The following is a 20,303-nucleotide window of genomic DNA, read 5'->3' as shown; positions in this document are numbered from 1 at the left end:
GCTCAGCAAGGGTGGAACACAGAAGCTTTACTTACCAATACTTTGCCCATGAAACTGGGGCGGTTTCATGGGATTTTCACTAAATGAAACTTGGAAAGCACAAAAGTACATAGCTGATTGCATTTAGTTTCAATGCAATCAGTAATTGACCCATAACTTCTAAGCGGCAGTAGCCACCAACCAAATAACCAAACGTTTGCCTTAAGTTCCAACTACTCCGTGGGGCTGGGGAAGCACACACAAAAAATAACGGGCTATAGGACTGGTACCCAGATGACACATAAGTGACACAGGTCTAACTGCACATGAGACACACACCTCAAAAGACAGGCCAACAATGAATCAACTTTTTATTTCACTGACCAGTATTTCCGATTCTCTCTCTCTCTTGCTGCATTTAAAATCTTCAGAGTTCCCCAAAATAACATTCAGGCTTCCTAGATCCAGAGGCAGGGACCCAGAGGCAAAAAAGGTCAGGCCCCAGGCTGTTTTCAGGTGGGAAAGTGGCAGACATTCCTATGAAAGTCTGTGTCAGTTTTTAACTGAAGTGCCTTTAAGCTCTCCACCTTCCTGAAACTTTTTCCCATGGCATCTATGACAGAAATACACTCATCTCTCATATACACAACTTCACGGGGGGTGGGCATCACACACTTCTTACTCAGCCAGCAACTGGACTTCGGCTCAGTCTAATGGCAAAGAGATGTGCAAAACCATGTTAAGTGTCCTGGCTCTTCCTCAAGGTGAGCTGGGCCGGACTTCTGTGAATGGAAGCACTGCCCATGACAAAGGCGAATCAAGCTCTATTAAAAAAATAAAGGTGCTCCTATCTCTATGACGAGTCACGAGCTGCTTCCAAGAATCCAGCAATGCCCACAGCCCAGACCTTACCAAGACACAGTCAATTCCTCAAGCATAGCTACATGGGAGGCATAAAAACCTTCTGCCAACTTCTTGTGGGGGGAGGGGGGTTAGATCTTGGGGAAGATGCGGGATGCATTTTTTTTTATTCATCTCTGCTAAAAAAATTATGTTATCTACACATACACTCAGACACATACACACACGTCCATCTTCAAGGAAGTTTTTCTTCTCTGTGACTACAGGACCCCAGATCCAGCCTCCCCCAGGCTGAGAGACAATGCCTATTAACAGATCTGGTGTGTCAACACACTATATAAGGCTCCTGTGTTGTCTCACAAACTGAGTGGGCAGGGGCAGAGGGAGCAGATACTCATGGGGGATTTGCTTGTCTTAAATCCAGTCTACTCGGCAGCACTCTTAAGTCCAGGCTCTGGGAAAGGTTCTGTGGGCAAGATGTGGTGGACGACCTGATGGTCCCAGCCCACTGTCGTAAGAAGGGAGTGATTGAGCGGTGACCAGGTAGCATCTCTCACAAAGTCTCTGTGGGCTCGGCTTCTAAACCTACAAGAGAAAAAAGAAAAGTGTGGGCACGTAAGAGAGACAGGAGGGACCAAGAAACGGACCCGACACCCCAGGGCACGTCCTGTGGATGTGTTACAGTCCAATCCAGGGCCCGATTTTCATAGAAGAAATGAGAGCCAGAGTAAAGGTAATGACACAAGTCAGCATCAGACAGCGGACCACAGCAAAGAAGGAAGTGCAATTCCAATCTCTGCCTGGTGCCTTTCGCCCTACAGCACGCTGCACTGCCTGCGTGTAGCTCTTCACATGAGGAGGGTAGACTGCCCCTTTCTGGGAGACAGCTGGAAGGCCAGACTCGGAAATCCCAACCCCACCACCTTCCCCCACTGCCAGGGACAGAGCTGGTTGTGAGTCAGCCCCGAACAAGGGAGACAGTCAAGCCTGCTTCCATCACCCGGTCCCGTGGAAAGAGACAATACACTTTTCCAAAGAGAAAAAGGACCCAGCCAGCGGCTGCTCCCCGCCCTGCTTCCCGATCACAGGATTCCACGTCACACTTACACCTTGGAGAGGCCCGAGTCCAGCACGGCGAGGGAGCAGTCTTCACTCACAGAAGCCAGGAAGGGAGTGCTAGGAGACAAGGGGGTGGCGGGGGGAGGTAAAGCCCACAGGCCCCAATGCAAAACCTCACTGGCCCCCAGACCCCGACTCTAAAGTGATCGGAGCAGCTGGCCTAACCCCACTTAAGGCTAAGGTCTGGCTACACCTAAGTCTACAGTATACGTTTCAAAGACAGATGAGGAAAAGGGAGCAAAGCCAGGGCTGAGAAGCATCCCAGCAACTAACCTTCTCACTGGGTCCCTCCCCACAGCTTCATCAATAACCCAGAAACAACTTCCAACCACACAGCCCTAGAAGCCCACAATATTAGTCACTGTGGGTGTTGAGCAGGAACAACACCGAATTTCAGCCATTTGCAGTCAGAGACCATACAACCCCCAAAAGGACTGCAGTGTTAAGAGCCCCCTCACTGAGATTCCGAAAGCTCAGCTACAACAGTGCCTGCTTTAAGGAACTACCCAGTCGGCCAGTGCTCCGCCGACACAGGCATCTCCCCTCACTGTTCCCATTTACACCCGCCAGGCCCTCGACGACAAAGAACAGTACCTGTGTGGAGAGAACACCAGCCCGGTGACACTCTGGGAGTGCACAGTTGCGCTGAGGGCACAGCTTGCACTCTTGGTGTCCACAAGGGAGACGGTCCCATTCTCATCGCCTGAAGGAAAGAGGGGGGACATCACAGAGGTAAGAGCATGGGCTTTGGACTCAGCCAGGCCTGGATTTGGATGCTCGTTCCTCAATCTTGGACAAGTTCACCACTCTAAGCATCAATTTCCTCTTTGGTAAAGTAGAAATGATTAGTCATCTAGGGGTTGTGAAAATTAAATTAACAGGGTTAATTATAGTTATTAGGTTATTCGATGACATAGTTGTTAGGTTCCTACAAACTATGCACCTACAGGCACAGCCACGTCGGCACGTCAGCACCACCACCCCCTCCACACAACAGAATCCCCCTGTAACAATCCACTCGCTTTGTGGCCCCTGACTTCCAGCTATGCCAGAACACAAGAGCCACAGCAGACAATCAGGAGTCAAATCTACTAAGAAAAAAATCATCGTGTTCTCCAAAGCTAAACCAAAACCACTTTCGGATCATTCCGCCTCCCCGCCCCCATGAGCACAACTCATCTAGTGCCCAAGTGGGCAGAGTGGGCAGCCAGGGCTCTCTCGCTCATCCTCCCCTTCCCAGAGTCGTCCCACAGTTTCACACGCTGCCTTACCAAAGACAAAGACTTCACTCCGCTGAGGATGCCAAGCCAGCGAGGTAGGCAGGTAGCCAGAGGCCCTGTAGCCTGCAAAGGGGAGAAGAAGGGTCTGAGACAAAGCTGCTCGGGTGAAGTCACTCTAAATCCCGGCGGCACCCTATTCGGTATCGTGAGTCCTGCCAGGGCCGTCTGTTCTCCTCCTTGACCCTCACAACCTGCACCTCCCCATCAGCCTCCTGCCCCTGCCAGACATGAGTCACGGGCAAGTTTCAATGATAAAGCAGGAAGAGAACAACTCTGGCCCCTTCGTTCCCTCATCCAGGCAACATAAGGTACATCGCCCACCTAGGAACCAGCCCTTCCTTGTGGGACCCACGGCATCAACTGGCTCAACAGAGCTGCAGTGGGTAGGAGAGCAATTATGCCATTGGGTCAGTGACTGGGCCGCCTTCGCCCTTGACTCTGGCCCAGGAAAGCCTCTTCCAGGTGGGCTCCTGGGAGAACTCGGTCCTTGTTCACTCTCCCACCACCGGCTCTCAGACTCACCTATCTGTGACGCTGGCTTGGGACAGCGAGTATCCCAAAGTAAAATTCTATTGTCCTAGAAGAAAAAGGGACAGAAAAAGGGCTTCACGATCCAAGGAAGCAGCCGCTCGCCGGAAGCCCTCCACACCTGACTGAGGTCCACAGGGTCTGGGTGCGCTTAGGGGGCGGGAAGGGGAAAAGAGGCTTTAGCTCACCTCACTGCAGGAGAGAAACACGGAGTCTTTGTGGGGAGAGGCAGCAACACAGGTGACCTGCCCAGAGTGAGCTGCAGAGGAGAGAGAACAAGAAATACGACGGAGAAATGGAGGCAGTCCAGACACTATCAAGGGGTAGGAGGGAGGCTGTGAGAAACAAGCCTAGTCGTGTGATGCCATGTAACAAATTCCGTGAGCGTTTGGGATAAGACAAAACCTAAGAGGAAATGTTGATAGCATTATAAAACCTCAAAAGGCTTCGGGAAAAATGAATCACTACAGACATGAAAGATAAATTAAAGGCTGGGTAAAAACAGTAGGGGAACTTACAGCAAGGACCGTGGAAGAGCAGAGGCCTATGTGCCTCCAGGCGCATACGAAGACTTCTGAGGGAGCTCTGGACACCGAGAGTTTAGAGGGAATGGCTCCAAGGCTCTCTCTCCACATTGAACTGAGACACTATGTAGAGGCTGCCAGCACTGCTCACCTCTGCCCTCAGTCACCCGTCTCCCACCGTGCGAAGGAAACACGCACCTCTCACCCGCCCCAAGCCCACCATGCTACGATGCTCAGGAGTCTAGAAACCTAAGGTAGAAAACAAAAGGGGCTTGCCCGAAGAGCTGACCAAAAAAGAAAGGGCATCTGGGTAAAATTCGGTGGGGGAAGCTGGCCTTTCTCATCCCCATCACAAATCCTAGAGTGGTTCTGTGGCTTATCTCTTCTGTTTAATAATGAGAATTTTGAAAAATATGGCATGTGGTCACATAAAGACACCTAACAGGTCCATACGAATTTAAAAACGAAGTGTCAGATTTTTCAAGAAAAGTGCTCAAGTCTCACTTGGCCAACTTTAACACACAGTTGGTTTTTGGCAGTTAGGTTATTTGGTAGATTTTTTACATAAATCAAATGAGCTTAATCTGAAAATCCAAAATTCTGACAAACATATTTTGAAAAAGTGTACCGTAAATGGCACGGCTAGATACAACTTTCTTTGCGATGAGCTCAATTTAAACTAGAAACCACTTTAAAAACATGTGAAAGGGTACAGTTTTTCAAGACTCCCTTAGGGCTACAGGCTAAAAATGTTCAAGGTCAATGCTAAGTGTTAATTAAAGGCTGTGGAAACCACCTTCTCTAAAGCAACTAACCAGACTTTCTGAGATAGTCTGAATGTGGTTCCGCCCAGGTACGGAAGAGGGGGGCCTCAAACCATCCTCCAGAGAATCCATGCAAAAGCAACATGATGAAAAGCAACATACTGCTCCTTAAAAACAGCAAAGTTTTGGGACAAACGCAATGGGAAAGTACAAAGATGAAAAGATATGTGGTTCCTCTGCCCTGGAGGGATTTGGAATCAGCGCAAGAGAGTAAGAACAAACACAAAGAACTAAAGAAAAAGGCTAAAGGTGGCAGGCAATGAAAAAGTTCCTTAGCACTGACCAGGAAAACACGCTGTACATCTAGAAAACACAAAGTAAGTATGTCAGACTTTGAGCACTGACATTCGAACATTATTGTCTAAATATATGCTCTGAAGCTCCAAGAGACGGATGAGTTTGTGATTTTGCTCCCAACATATCTGAATCATGCACTTAGCAGTGAGAACTGGCAAAGAAAGGCACTTAGCCATTGAGGGAACCAGTGATCAATCACCCCATCTACATCACTTAGCCACACACACATTAATGCTCTAGATACTATCTTCAGTAGGAATTCCTGTCATGACTCAGCAGCAGTGAACCTGACTAGTAACCAGGAAGAAGCGGGTTCAACCCCTGGCCTCGCTCAGTGGGTTAAAGATCCGGCATTGCTTCAAGCCACAGCGTAGGTCACAGATGCAGCTCGGATCTGGCGTTGCTGATGATTCGACCCTGAGCCTGGGAACTTCCATACGCTGTGGGTGTGACCCTAAAAAGACCAAAAAAAAAAAAAAAAGATTTGGTATCTTCATGAAGATGGCTCTCAAAATAAAATCAACTGCCAGTGCTATTCATTAAGGTGAGCAGAAAAAGAAACATAAGGGATGGTTCTCACCAAAAAAAAAAAAAAAAAAAAAAAAGAGAGAGAGAAAGAGAGATTTTATGGAGGTGAATATTCAAAAGTTCAAGATTCACAAGCATCAGAGTTTATGCTTGGGGAATGTCAAAGATCTACTGTGACTGGGTTTAGCTAGCATGGTATGCTTGAAGGAGAGTCACAGTGAAAAAAAGCCCGAACACCATGACATAAACATAGGATTGTAATCTGTAAGTCGCAAGAAATCAATGAAAGACCAAAGATTACAGGTAGAGAGATGAGATAAATGCCACTGTCTGTGTGAAGCCTGTAAGTAAAAGGGGGCATAAGAAATGGAAAAGGTCATGGACCAAATGAAAAAAACACTCCAAAGGACCTGGGGACCAACTGATAGTGGGAAACAGGAGGAGTAGGAGAGGACTGGGAGTTTGAGCCACTGGTGGCCAAGAAGGTGGTGAGGCTGTCAATAAAAATAGAGAAATTAAGGGGCAAGGATCAACAGTGGGGCCTGACCACCATTTTGGAAGAAAACTACCAGGCAGGAAAGCAAAGAATTGATTTATTAACATCCAAGCAACGTTCAAAAAGCACAAAGGGAAGAATAAAAACAAAACGGCCAAGGCCAGGACTGAAAAGGAAAGAACATGCACTCACCTCGGTATGAATTCAGAACCATCTGCTGAGCAAGGTCCCAAACCTTGATGCTAAGAAGCAAAAGGAATCAGAGACTTAATTTTGACCTACACCACCTACATTAAAAAATTGCATTCAAATAAGAACTTCGAGGGAGTTCCTGCTGTGGTGCAACTGGTTAAGGACCTGACTGCAGCTCTCGGGAACTTCACTTAACTGACACATCCTATGTCTTCGCCTCCTGGATTTCTGTTATGGGTCTACGTTTACAGTGGACTGCAATATCTCTAATGCCATCATTAGTCACTAGGTCCTTATAATGAGTCTAAAATGTTGGTTAATGAAACGAACATGATACTAAAGACACACAAAGGAGGCCTAGGCACAGGAGTGATGAGATCAGGGACCCACCAGAAGTCTTTGCTACCACTGACAGCTTGTGTGCCAGAGCTCAGGACACTGACTGAAGACACGATGTCATCGTGCTCATACTTGCAGAACTTGCTGACAATGAGTGTCTCATTCTCATCCAGCTCCCACAATTCAACAGCACCTGTTGTGGGTGGGTGGGGGGGGGAAATAAGCTTGGATTACACCAAGACAGCAATTCACCTCTAGGATTCTAGTTCTCAGGAGATTAAGATGAATCTCCACAATGATCTGCAGCACACAGTCTAGTATGGTTAAATCTTTCCAGTTATTTGGACACTAATAAGTATTTGTTGAACAGTTTGAATAAATGTCTCGCAGAGCCATAAAAAAGCTGGTGAATAACATAAAAATATGTTACACAGTGATTGGGCAAGTACAGAAACCCCCCAAACAGTTGTCCTGAATATGTAGTGTTCAAGCTCAACTGCCAGGGGCTCAATCTTCAACGTCCTGCTTTTATGCTTCCATGCCAACATCTGCCAACACCCATATTCTGATTTTTTTTAACATCAAAGCCTCCATTGCTGAGTTTGACATTCAAGGCAAAACAAAGCAAAGCAAAATGAAGATATTTAAGAAGAAAATGGGAAGAAACGGAAAGAGACAGCACAGATCGGCTCAGCATCATCTTTAGGATCAAGATTATCCTTGGTTTGGGGTGCCAGATAGTGGGTGATACAGAGGGGTTACAAAGAATAAACATGGTTCCAATTCACTTCTTAATTTTGTTGTCTATTTTGCTAGAAATGCTCACCAATTTAGGATCTTGGGACAGGTGTTTTCCACTTATACATGAGTTCTCTTTCCGGGCCAACACCCTCAAGCTCCCCCAAGCACTGAGTACCAGACATTAAAAACTGACCCTAGCCTGACCTACACCGCTAGCTTCCATTCCACCTGTAAGGTTGAAGAGAAAGTGACTCACCTGAATCAGAAGCCACCAGGATACCTCTGTCCCCTACCCAAGTGAGGTCAGCCACTCCAGCCTCCGTTTGGACTCCAGCGGAGCAGAAGCCTTCGTTGGGGGCGGCGCAAGGGTCCTTGAAAAGCCAGAGGGAGCCAGCCCAGCAGCGGCCACTCAGGCTGGAAGCCCCGAGCAGAAGCGCCCCATCTAAGGGAAGTACAATCTGTCAGCGTGTGAGAAGTGGAAGGGCTCGTCTCCATGGTGACCGCCCAGAACTGCCAGCGGGCCAGGTCTGGATCAGAGCCCGGAAATGCGGGGCAAGTTGGGGACTGAGCTCAGCGACGCGAGGCAGGGATCAGGATGGCATGCGGAGCGGAGGCGGGATGGAAAGTTCAGTCCCAGGAAGGGTACCCGGGGCTGGGGTGAGGGAGCGCCCAGGCCCGGAACCCAGGCTCACCTGACCGGTACCGCGCAGCCTCCAACTGACGCTCCATACACGCGGGCGCATTGGGGGGAAGGTTCCACTCCCGGGCCGCCGGGGGCACTAGGGAGGGAGGGGTCTCCTTCCGCATCTCCACGGTTCCAACTCCAACTTCGACCTAAACTGGACGCCCGCCGGAGATTCAGCTCCACCAGCCCCCACGTGGTCCACCTCTGGGCCTCCGCCCCTCTGGACCGGCTACCGCCTCTCTACATCTCGCGAGAACTGCTTCAACGATTCCATTCCACTTATCAGTGGCCACCCACCTGTAAAGGGCTCTCTGGGCGCTGTACCTCTTATCGCGAGAAAAAAATTCAAACGGAAGTTGATGTAGGAGAGCAGGACTTCTCTTCTCGCGATACTTGCGAGCCTCCATCTTGCTTCTGCCCCCGACAGGTTCTCCTGTCCGGGTCACTGGGACGCCAAGACCGTTCTGTGGACGCCAGTTGACAATGCTGTCCCGGGTGGTACTTTCTGCCGCCGCCGCAGCAGGTGAGAGTTGCAGATCTTGGTCCGGGCTCTCAGGGTGATTGCAAACCAGCGCGTCTAGGCTTACTTGAAAAGGGTGGGAGGAAAGTGGGTGAAGAAAGGCGCTGCGAGACTTGGGCCTGAATGGAGAGTAACGCCTCTCGGAAGGTGAGTGTGGGGTCTCAGAGGATACGAGAAGGGGACGCATGGCCTTAGTGATTGTGCTTCGCGGGGAACGAGGAGGGGGCAAACCAGATTTCACCTTGACCTTGCTGACCTGCGCCTTTGTGTATTTGCAGCCCCCTCCCTGAAGAACGCAGCCCTCCTCGGTCCGGGGTGAGTGAGAGGGGTGTGATACTCCCCTTCATTCTTATTTCATCATCGCATTTTACTTTCGGGTAATCTGCTTCTGGTTTTCGGCCGGTAGTAACCATTGTTTAGTTTATTTCAGAAGGCTTAAAGCCTCATTCAAACACTTGTGCTCCTGTAACTGCCTGGAACACTGTCGTATTACCTAATAACAGAGGATAAGTGATTTGTGGTAACTAAACTAGAAACTGATTTTGGTGTCTCCTAAGCCCCGCCTCTCTCCCTTGTGACCTTCAGCTGGACAGAGCTGCCGCGGCCCGAATCGAGGTTACTAGACTGCATACCCAAGAACAAGTTTTGTTAAATAAAACAATGAAGTGTGTTGTTTTCAGTGTGTCTCCCAGATTCCAACTTGTGTTGTCAGATCAGAGAAATTATTCGTTGGTTGAGTAAATACTTAGCTTGCCATGTACATAACCAGAGCTCACACACAGTCTCCCAGAGGAGGCAACTATAGTACAGTAGTTAACAGTGAGGACCCCAAAGCTAGAGAGCAGTGCACCTGGCTCCTCCACTTACAAGCTGTGCGACCTTAATTTACCCCTTTGCATTGTAGAGATATAGTTCATTATAAATTTATTAGAAGTAAGGGGCTTAATTCCTGCAAAACTAAAAACAGTGCTTGGTTCCTAGTATGTGCTTAGTAAGTCTTAGAAGCTGTTATTGATATTATGTCATAAAACATGTCAGTTTTCTTCAGAAGTTCTCTTTTCACTTCCAAACTTTGTCCTAAATCTTGCAAAATTCGATAACTAGCCTGTGGCTTGAAAAAGTGGCTTCCGCTGCTCTGTAATTTTTGTATATGCCATAAAGTGAGGCTGTAACTGGCTGCTTCCAACTTCTCAGGGAAGAAAGATTTCATATAGTCAAGTAAACAATTGTAATACAGCTAATAAATACATAACAAGATGCAGGGAACATCCTTGACTTCTCTTCACGTTCCGTGTCTAATATATCAAAAAGGCTCTCTGCCTCCAGATTATATCCAGACTCTGACCACTTTCACTACCACTGCTCCTGGAGTGTGAACCACCATCATGTTTCATGTAACCTATGTCAACTGCCTCCTAACTAGTCTCCTTACATCTATATTCTTGTCCCAGAACAGCCCATTCTCGGAGTAGCCATACTGATATGTCACTTTACACCACCCATACCCAACTCCCCCCCACCCCCTGCAAAACCCTCCAGAGCTGCCTATCACACTTGAAATAAAATCTAAACTTACCATAACCCAGAGGACTCAGCATGAATGGACCCCATTCTACCTCTTGATTTATCTTCTTCTCTTTTTAGCTCATTCTCCAGCCATACTGGCCTTCTTGTTATACCTATAAAAAACTGCCAAGGTTACTGTTGCCTCAGGATTCTTGTACGTCTCTCTTTTCTGCAGGTCGCTGATTCAGATGTCACTTGATCTACCAAAAACCCTTTCCCCTCTTTCCCCATTTCTCCTTAGCCCCTTCCCTCCATTTTTCTTCATGGGACCTAACAGCTGCCTGAAATTGTGCATAGGTCTATACACTCACACTTTCCAGACCCCCACTAGAATGTTTTAGTCTGTTCTCTTTCCAGAGGGAAACTGCCTCAGCCCTCATCCCTATTCTTTCTATCTACAATTGCTCATATGTTGTGTTCTTGTTAAAGAATAGGCTTTAAATTTGTATAATTGCTACCTATAGGGTACTGCAGGCAACAAGGATCTTTCACACAGGGCAGCCAAGCCTTGCCCCTGTACCACCTCTTCCTGAACATGGAGGAAAAGTTCGTTTGGGGCTGATCCCTGAGGAATTCTTCCAGTTCCTTTATCCTAAAACTGGAGTGACAGGTGAGCATTTGCCCAGTGTTTGAGTATGTTTGGATGGTATGGTTTTTGTTAACCTGGACTTTTATTGGGTTCTTACTTTTTCCACATATACCAGAAAAATCAGGTCAGCTGGTTTTTTTGTTTTGTTTTTGGTTTTCGTTTTTTGTTTTTGGTCTTTTGTCTTTTTTTTTTTTTAGGGCCGCACCCGAGGCATATGGAGCTTCCCAGGCTAGGGGTCTAATTGGAGCTACAGCTGCCAGCCTACACCATAGCCATAGGGACACTGGATCCAAGCCGAGTCTGCACCCTACACCACAGCTCACGGCAACACCGGATTCTTAACCCACTGAGCTAGGCCAGGGATCGCACCCGCAACCTCACAGTTCCTAGTCAGATTCCTTTCTGCTGCTCCAGGATGGGAACTCCAAGTCAGCTGTTTATAAAAGTATAGGGTACAAGTGATTCAATGTAACAGTTGATTTGGTTGCTTTAACTTGTCTTCCAGATTGATTTGTAACATTGTCTCTGTTACATGATACAAATTTATTGAACGCCTTCTTTATACAAGGCACTGTCTTAGGCCTACAGTGGTGAACTAAAGCCCCTGCCATCATGGAACATACATTCTGTTGTAAGATAGATAATAAAAAAAAAAATGAGCAAGTGTGTAATACACTTTCAGGTAGTGATAGAGCTATGGATAAATGATAAAGCAAGGTAAGGCAGTAGAGATTATTAAATTGTATGTGTGATTATGACAAAGGACTGGGCCATATTGATCAGTTTTACTCCTTTTAAAAAGGCATAAACCATGCTGAAACCTTTCATTTTTATAATACAGTATGCTTTCACTTATTTTATTTACTGCACATAACAGTTCTGTGAAGACATTTTTGTTACCGAGAAGAACTAGAAAACAAAGAATTTGCTGAGGTTTATTCTCTCCTTAGTGACTGAGTTGGACTTGAACACAGGTTCTCCAGTTAAGTTTAGTGTTCTCTGTATTACACACACTGCCTCTCTTGCTACCCAGATACTGCCGTGACTGTGGAACGTGGGAAACCACGTGTTTGGGGTTTTTTAATCTCTCTAGGGAGTAGCCTAAAATATTAGCATCTACCCTAACTGAAATTGCAAGAAAGTAGTTTCCTCAGATCTCCATACGTGATAAAAATGCTGCACATGATTCACCTTTTTTATAAATTCACATTTAAGATTTAGACATTGAAGACTTTTTTAAAGTAAACTGTTGAAACTTTGGGAAACTCTGGGTAAGATATATTTGAGGTTGTAACCCTGTGATTCCCATAATACATCCTAACATCCTTTACCATCCTTTTGTATTGGTCGGAGACACTATAAACTGCTTCCCCAAAGACCTGCTTTGAACCTGCCTAGTGTCTTGTGAGGCACAGAGGAAAATCCTAAAGAAATGTACATCATGGTTTGTGTCCTTTCAGAATTCATGGCTTGTTTCAAAAAAAAAAAAAATAGCCATATTTGAAGCATTCCAGTAAGGTGCTATAGGAAATCTGAATCTTGTTATTTAGTTCTTTTACATACCTGCTATTCTATAGTTGTATTTGTTTTGGTTTTGTTTTTTGCAGCCATACCTGTGGCATGTGGAAGTTCCTGGGCTAGGGGTCCATCACAGCTGCAGCTGCTGGTCTGCACCACAGTCACAGCAACACTGGATACGAGCTGCATCTGTGACCTGTGCTGCAGCTTGTGCCAATGCCGGATCCTTAACCTACTGAGTGAGGCCAGGGCTTAAACCCACATCCTCATGGACCCTATGTCAGCTTCTTAACCCCGAAGCCACAACAGGAACTTCTGTTTGCTTATTTCTAACGTCAGGTTGCAATTCAGTAAATAGGCAAGAGTGGATTCAATAAATGGTATATTTTTCCGCATAAATTACTTTTGAAAGTAACCTGACATCTTGTAAAATACTTCCTGTTTGAGCAGTTGTACTAGATACTTTATATACATTATTTCTCAATTTCATCAACCTGATGAAGAAGGTACTGTTCCCATTTTACAGTTAAGGAAACTAAGCTCAAAGGTTTTCTCGATTGCTCAGTGTCTTATAAGTTGCAGAGTTAGATTTCCATGAGTCCAAATCCTTGTTCTCTCAGCTCTACCATACTACTTCTCATCCAGTGTTCCATCTTTGAATCTGATTATTTAAAATCATTATTAACTGCCTTCAGCTAGTCATGCAAAAGTGTCTCTCTTCCCCTTTTAGACATATCATATTCATTGTAATAACTTTTTCTATTTTTAGGACCCTATGTGCTTGGAACTGGGCTTATCTTATATTTACTTTCCAAAGAGATATATGTGATAACTGCAGAGACCTTCTCCGCCATATCAACAATAGGTGTACTTGTCTATATAGTTAAAAAATATGGTGCCTCTATTGGGGCATTTGCTGATAAACTCAATGAGGTAAGAACCATAAACCTTATTTCCCATTTTAGACTACACCAGAAGCATCAAAGCCATCAAGTGATCCTTTTGATATGAATGATAGGGACAGAGCCCATGGAAATTAATCTGATTATGATGATTTCAATTATAAGTCTTAATGTTATTTAGTAATTTGAGATAAATTTTTAAAAATCTACCAGACTTTCTCCAGTTTTTCCATAGTTTTGTTCATTCAGCAAGATATCACATAGCTTTTTTTGTGTGTGCTTTTTAGGGCCGCACCTGCAGCTATGGAGGTTCCCAGGCTAAGGGTCAAATCAGAGCTATAGCTGCCGTCCTGTGCCACAGCCACAGCAATGCAGGATCCAAGCTGCATCTGTGACCTACACCACAGCTCACAGCAACCCATTGAGCGAGGCCAGGGATTGAACCCGCAACCTCATGGTTCCTAGTCAGGTTCGTTTCCACTGTGCCACAACAGGAACTCCTGGGGGCAACTCTTTTTAAGGATTTGTGCAGTTCTCCCTCTGTGTGAGTGTTTTCACAAACAGGGATATAACTTAGAGGAAGCATGAAATGAATCTGTTTTTATTACCCTTTGTGTTGTCACTGACCTTTGTTGTAAATATCATAATTGCAGCAAAAAATTGCCCAACTGGAAGAAGTGAAACAGGCTTCCATCAAACAAATCCAGGATGCAATTGATCTGGAGAAATCACAGCAGGCACTGGTTCAAAAGCGCCATTACCTTTTTGATGTCCAGAGGGTAGGTTTCAGAACTTTCTAAGACAGGTAAAGTTACTCATTTGTGTGCATTTAAAACAAAAAAATTAGATCTTAGGAGGAATCGTTGGATTGACTGAGCGTATTTTATTTAGAAAAGAGAAGGTTTGGGTGGGGGTTGGTAGTTACAGCTCTGTAGCCATGTAAGGCCTAACAAGTAAATAAATAATTAGAATTGTTATTCTAAAGCTAGAAAGAATAAAAATTATAAAAGAACACATTTTGGATCCACACAGAAGGAGAATAGTCATTAAGTTATAGCTGATTAAATATGTGATATTCACAGTGAAATACAATAGGTGAAATACATGCTGTGCATTTCATACATGCTCTCTATAAGAAAATCTTACTTAACATACTTCCTGTAAGAAAATCTGATACCTTCTATTCCAAATTTACAAAGCAGATTCACATGGCAGTAGAGTTTTTTACCATGGTCAGAGCATAATTAGATAACTAAAATATTTTGTTTCTAAAAACAACTTGAACAAAACAGTATCTCCCTTTGTAAGGTCTTACTTTCTAGCCAGGGGTTGAGAGAAGGGCAGGGGAAAATTAAGCAGATGTGAATGTGTGAATATCAACTGGTGTGAGTATGTGAGTACATGTAGAATAATGAACTTATGTTAAAGGAAGAAAAATGTTAGAAGGAAAGAGTTGTTACTGTTGGATGTTCTAGAAAAGGCCTCTAGTGTGATCTTTGAGCAGAAACCTTGGAGAAGTGATGGTGCAGGCTGTGTGGATTCTGAGGAAATAATATTCCAGGCAGAGGGAAGATCAATTACAGGGGCCCTAATTCTGGAAGCTTTCCTGGTGTAGACAAGGAAAAGTAAGGAGGCCAGTATAGCCAAAGTGGAATGGGTAAGGAGGGAGGTAAAAGCAGGCAAGGTGAAGTGGCCAGGGGCTAGAGCATGTAGAATCTACACGCTTCTGTAGGACTTTGATTACTGTACTTGGTATGAGAAAGTCGTTGACTCCATCGGGCACAGGAGTGATATGGTCTCACTTGTGTTTTGAAGGGTTACTCTCACTGCCTTCACTCTGGTTTGCATTGATTTGAAATGCCTGTGAGTTAGCCAGATAGAGTTGTTAGGTAGACCATTAGATATATGAGTCTGAAATCACTGGGCAGAATTCCAGACTGGACATTTGGGAATCTTGAGCGTACAAATGGTACTTACAGCTATAAGACTAGAACATGAGGGAAAATAAATGGTGGAAACAAGGACTATTTTAATTTATAGTTGCCCTACTTATGGTCAAGTAATATAAAGGGCCTAAGAATTTGCCGTAGGACTTAGCAACACAGAGGTTCTTGTCTCCTTGGTAGAGGCTGTTTTAGTGAAGTGATTGGAATACGTGAAAGAAAAGAAATTGAAATCCGCATGTAGACCACTATCAAAATTGTGATTTTAGGAGTTCCCGTCATGGCTTAGTGGTTCAAGAACCCAGCTAGTATCCATGAGGACACAGGTTTGATCCCTGGCCTTGCTCAGTGGGTTAAGGATCCAGCCTTGCCATGAGCTGTGGCTGTGGCCAGCAGCAATAGCTCTCCTTTGACCCCTAGCCTGGGAACTTCCATGTACCACGGGTGAGGCCCTAAAAAGACAAAACAAACAAACAAACACCACAGGAACTTAGTATAAAATTATATGAAACTATAAGTAGCATGGTACACTATATGTGAGTATGGATAGAAAGTCAGGTTGGCACAATAGACGAGAGGATCTAGAGATAAAGCTAAACACATTTAGAGCTAAAGGCAATTTAGATAAGTGGCATTTTCATTTTAGGGGAGAAAAGACAAATGGGTATCTCTGTAGTTACAGAGTTGTTTTCCTAGTTTTTGCCTGGTACCAAAGCAAATTTAAAATAAATTTAAGATCTTCAGAAGATCTTTAAATAAGAAGTAAAACATAATCTAGTCCCCTTGGAGTGACAAGGCCTTTGTGATAAAGACAACAAAATCCAGAAACTTGTATCGTGACAGATGTTGACTTATCATGGTGATCATTTCTCAATATGTAGAAATATCAATCTTGTTATATGCCTGCAATTAATATACTGTTGTATGTCAGTTATATTTCAGTTTTTAAGAAATTCAGGAACTATAAGAAGAAAAATTGTTAGCTTGATCTCATAATTTAAGTTTAAATTTTACATATAGAAATTGCCATAAACGAAGTTAAGTGACATACTAGAAAGAATACATTTCATTCCATGTGACACAAAAGCGTAGTTACCGTAGGGTAGAATAACATCCCAGTAGAAAACTAGGCATAGAACATGAACAATTTTATAAAGATAGAGGCAAAAGTAAATGGCTTCTAAATATGTAAATTTTCTCCTGAGATAATGACAGAGTTGATATTCTGCTTATCAGAATAGCAGTGTGAGGGTTTGGAGTAACAAGCATAACATAACAGTGTCAGGGTTTGGAGTAACAAGCATTTGTTTTGCTGATGAGAGAATATAAAGTAGTACAACTTTTCTGTGCAATTTGACGGTGTTCAATCACAATTTAAAATGGAACTTTAAGAGCGTGGGCTTTGTAGCCCAACTTGTATTCAGGTCTTGGCAGCACAGTTTAGTAGCTCTGTGACTAAATTTAACCTTGGAGAAATTCCTTCACTTGGCCTCAATTTCCTCACTGTAGCTGGATATAATAATGGTAACTCTCCCATGGTGTGATTGGAATTGGAAGCAGCCTGGTCTGTTAGTAGAGCTTGGTTAAATACATTATGGATTATGAGACATCAAAGAGTCTGCATGTGGTAATTAGTAAAAGTGATGTTTGTGTGTGTACTTAGACCTTTGCTTTGTTCATTAAATACTTCTGGGAGGGAATACAAGAAATATATGGGGGGGTGTGGCTGGAGGAAACTTATTTTTACTGTATATACTTTTAAATATATATTTTTACTGTATGCTGTTGGAATTTTTTTTACCACATGCATGTGTTCCCTATTCACATTAAACAAATGCGTTTTGCATAAAATTCAAGGCAGTGGTAGGTTTTCTAATTGACAGAATCCTCAAAATAGAAGCAGTCCTTTAACTGTGCAAACCGTTTTCATCACTTCTTAATTTTGCCTCAGAATAACATTGCTATGGCCTTGGAGGTTACTTACCGGGAACGGCTGCATAGAGTGTACAAGGAGATAAAGAATCGCCTGGACTATCACATCTCTGTACAGAATATGATGCGTCAGAAGGAACAAGAGCACATGATAAGATGGGTGGAGAAGCACGTGGTGCAGAGCATCTCTGCACAGCAGGTATGTGTGTTTTGAAGCTTCCGCGGTTGTGTAGACATCTGATAGGATAGGGATAGCTTGCAAGGAGTCTTTAGCCTAGAGACATAGCTCTGGCTTGTTTTTCTGGTGAGTGGTAACCGAGAAGATACTGCACAGCTGCCAGGTAGGTTTCCTCCTTTCTCTAAGTTTGCTTACCCCAGGTCAGAAAGAGCGGAAAGATTACTGAGAGCACTGCTTGTGGCACACTTGTGTATTTCTCAGTGAAACATGGAGACTGTGTCTATTTCTGAGCCTCTTCTGTTTTTTTTAGTTCCATGATTTCCATTCCATTTCCTCTTCTCGGCAACTTAACTCATTGTTCTTTTTTTTTTGTCTTTTTTGTCTTTTTGCCATTTCTTGGGCCGCTCCCACGGCATATGGAGGTTCCCAGGCTAGGGGTCCAATCAGAGCTGCGGCCGCCAGCCTACACCAGAGCCACAGCAGCACAGGATCCGAGCCGTGTCTGCAACCTGCACCACAGCTCACGGCAATGCCAGATCGTTAACCCACTGAGCAAGGGCAGGGACCGAACCCGCAACCTCATGGTTCCTAGTCGGATTCGTTAACCACTGCGCCACGACAGGAACTCCAATTCATTGTTCTTAAAAGAGGAATTTTTTCTATTATTTACCTAAACTTGATTTTCCTTTTTGAAATTTATGTATAATTTTTTTGTCTTTGTATATAAATTTCTTCTTTTTATATATAAATTCTTTTTTGTCTTTTTAGGGCCACACCCATGGCATATGGAGGTTCCCAGGCTAGGGGTTGATTTGGAGCTGTAGCTGCTGGCCTATACCACAGCAATGTGGGATCCAAGCCACATCTGCGAACTACACCACAGCTCACGGCAACGCCAGATCCCTAATCCACTGAGTGAGGTGAGGCCAGATCAAACCTGTGTCCTCATGGGTACTAGTCAGATTCATTTCCACTGAGCCACAATGGGAACTCCTAAAATTTATATTCTTTACTCAATTTCTTCTTTCCCAGAAATATAACATACTTCGGCATTTCTGGTCATTTTATACATAACCATGCAGGACTAGAAAAACAGGGTCCATCAGCTTTTAATGAATTGGAGTTTTAAAAATAAACAATCTTTTACGTAAAAGTAATATGCTTATTTCACAAACTTGTGAAACATAAAAGAGTATATAAAAGAGACAAAAGTTATTTGTGTTCTTTTTTTTTTTTTTTTTTTTTTTTTTTCTTTTTTTTTGCTATTTCTTGGGCCGCTCCCGCGGCATATGGAGGTTCCCAGGCTAGGGGTCCAATCGGAGCTGTAGCCACCGGCCTACGTCAGAGCCACAGCAACGCAGGATCCGAGCCGCGTCTGCAACCTACACCACAGCTCACGGCAACGCTGGATCCTTAACCCACTGAGCAAGGGCAGGGACCAAACCCACAACCTCATGGTTCCTAGTCGGATTCGTTAACCACTGTGCCACTACAGGAACTCCATGTGTTCTTTTTTAATTCTTTATTATCATTTTCTATTACTAGAGTTTGTTAGATTGATCTTTTCCAGCAGCCGTTAGCTGTGAAAGCTATAACCTCAGGGCCACATAGTTATGGGAGTATCTGGCTTCAATCTCTAGACAGGTTTCACTCATAAAAGCTTGGGCCAGGGAACGCTAACCAATAGCAGGAATTTACGTAAAATAAATTTCATCTCCGCTATTTTAAAAAATGAGACAATTTTTAGTAGTCTATCACATAAGCCATCATTCCACCTTGAGATTCTGTAGGAACCTCAGCATCTTATACGAGGTGTCCTCTAGAATTGCAGTGCTTATACCTTTCCATTATTTGAAAAGGTCTGACCGCCTTTCTCTTTCCTTATCACAGGAGAAGGAGACAATTGCCAAGTGCATTGCAGATCTAAAGCTGCTCGCAAAGAAGGCTCAAGCACAGCCAGTTCTGTAATTGCATCCAGCCCAGTTGAGATAGCTAGAAACATTTGACTGACTAAATGGAAACTAGTCTGTGAGACAAAATCTTTCTGTATTGCTATCTACTGAAGTTAAGTTTATCTTTCTAAAAGAAAAAAAATGAAGTTTTTGTTTCATATAATGAGAGAATTAAAACAGTCTATTGGCCAGTAAGATGTTTTTCTCATCCTTCTTGCTCTGCATTTTGAATTGTTCCATGAACACTTTTGAATAAGCAGTTTGCATTTAATACAATCTGGTACCTGGCTAAAGAGTTATCAGGATATAGTTTAAATTTGTAATTAATTCAACCATCTAACAATAAAGTGACAGTTAAAACAAGGTTTTTCAACATGCGTGATTTTCTTTTTTTTCCTGTTCTTTTTTTTTTTTTTAGGGCCATGCCTGTGGCATATGGAGGTTCCCAGGCTAGGGGTCTAATCGGAGCTGTAGCTGCTGGCCTACATCACAGCCACAGCAATGCCAGATCCAAGCCACGTCTGCAACCTACACTACAGCTCATGGCAACACCGGATCCTCAACCCACCGAACAAGGCTAGGGATAGAACCCGAAACATCATGGTCCTAGTCGGATTTATTTCTGCTGTGCTACAACAGGGACTCTGCATAATTTCCTAACTAAAGATGTCATTGAACTATTAGTGGTAAGCGATTTCTGGCTGATAGGTTATGGGAAATGTAAAACTTTTTAGTATTCTTAGAATATCTGAAGAAAACCTTATATATTATATCATTGATTTTATTTTCACTTTAGTAGCATGTCTACAG

At 44.1% G+C, this 20,303-nt stretch overlaps 2 protein-coding genes across 3 annotated transcripts; one reads left to right on the top strand and one right to left on the bottom strand.

Annotated features, from left to right (window-relative positions):
- Positions 326-8,728, bottom strand: WDR77 (WD repeat domain 77). Of its 2 annotated transcripts, XM_021090040.1 has the most exons (11): positions 8,401-8,720; positions 7,965-8,150; positions 7,019-7,160; positions 6,629-6,678; positions 3,956-4,026; positions 3,762-3,816; positions 3,231-3,302; positions 2,554-2,662; positions 1,948-2,016; positions 1,350-1,425; positions 1,164-1,294 (listed from the first exon to the last, which is right to left on the bottom strand). In XM_021090040.1, exons 1-11 carry the CDS (start codon positions 8,513-8,515, stop codon positions 1,235-1,237), a joined length of 1,005 nt encoding a protein of 334 aa, XP_020945699.1. In that variant the 5' UTR covers positions 8,516-8,720; the 3' UTR covers positions 1,164-1,234. The 2 variants fall into 2 exon arrangements, with proteins under 2 accessions (XP_003355293.2, XP_020945699.1); XM_003355245.4 differs by having other exon boundaries at positions 326-1,425; positions 8,401-8,728.
- ATP5F1 (ATP synthase, H+ transporting, mitochondrial Fo complex subunit B1) lies at positions 8,294-19,857 on the top strand. The gene is made up of 7 exons (XM_003355244.5): positions 8,294-8,916; positions 9,192-9,228; positions 10,944-11,089; positions 13,356-13,519; positions 14,142-14,267; positions 17,383-17,562; positions 19,432-19,857. The coding sequence occupies exons 1-7, from the start codon at positions 8,877-8,879 to the stop codon at positions 19,507-19,509; spliced, it is 771 nt and encodes a 256-aa protein (XP_003355292.1). The 5' UTR covers positions 8,294-8,876; the 3' UTR covers positions 19,510-19,857.

The sequence above is a fragment of the Sus scrofa genome, chromosome 4 (genome assembly GCF_000003025.6).
Source record: "Sus scrofa isolate TJ Tabasco breed Duroc chromosome 4, Sscrofa11.1, whole genome shotgun sequence".
NCBI lineage: Eukaryota > Metazoa > Chordata > Mammalia > Artiodactyla > Suidae > Sus > Sus scrofa.
Note: the sequence above shows the minus strand (reverse complement) of the source record. Positions and strands in the feature narration are given on the sequence as shown.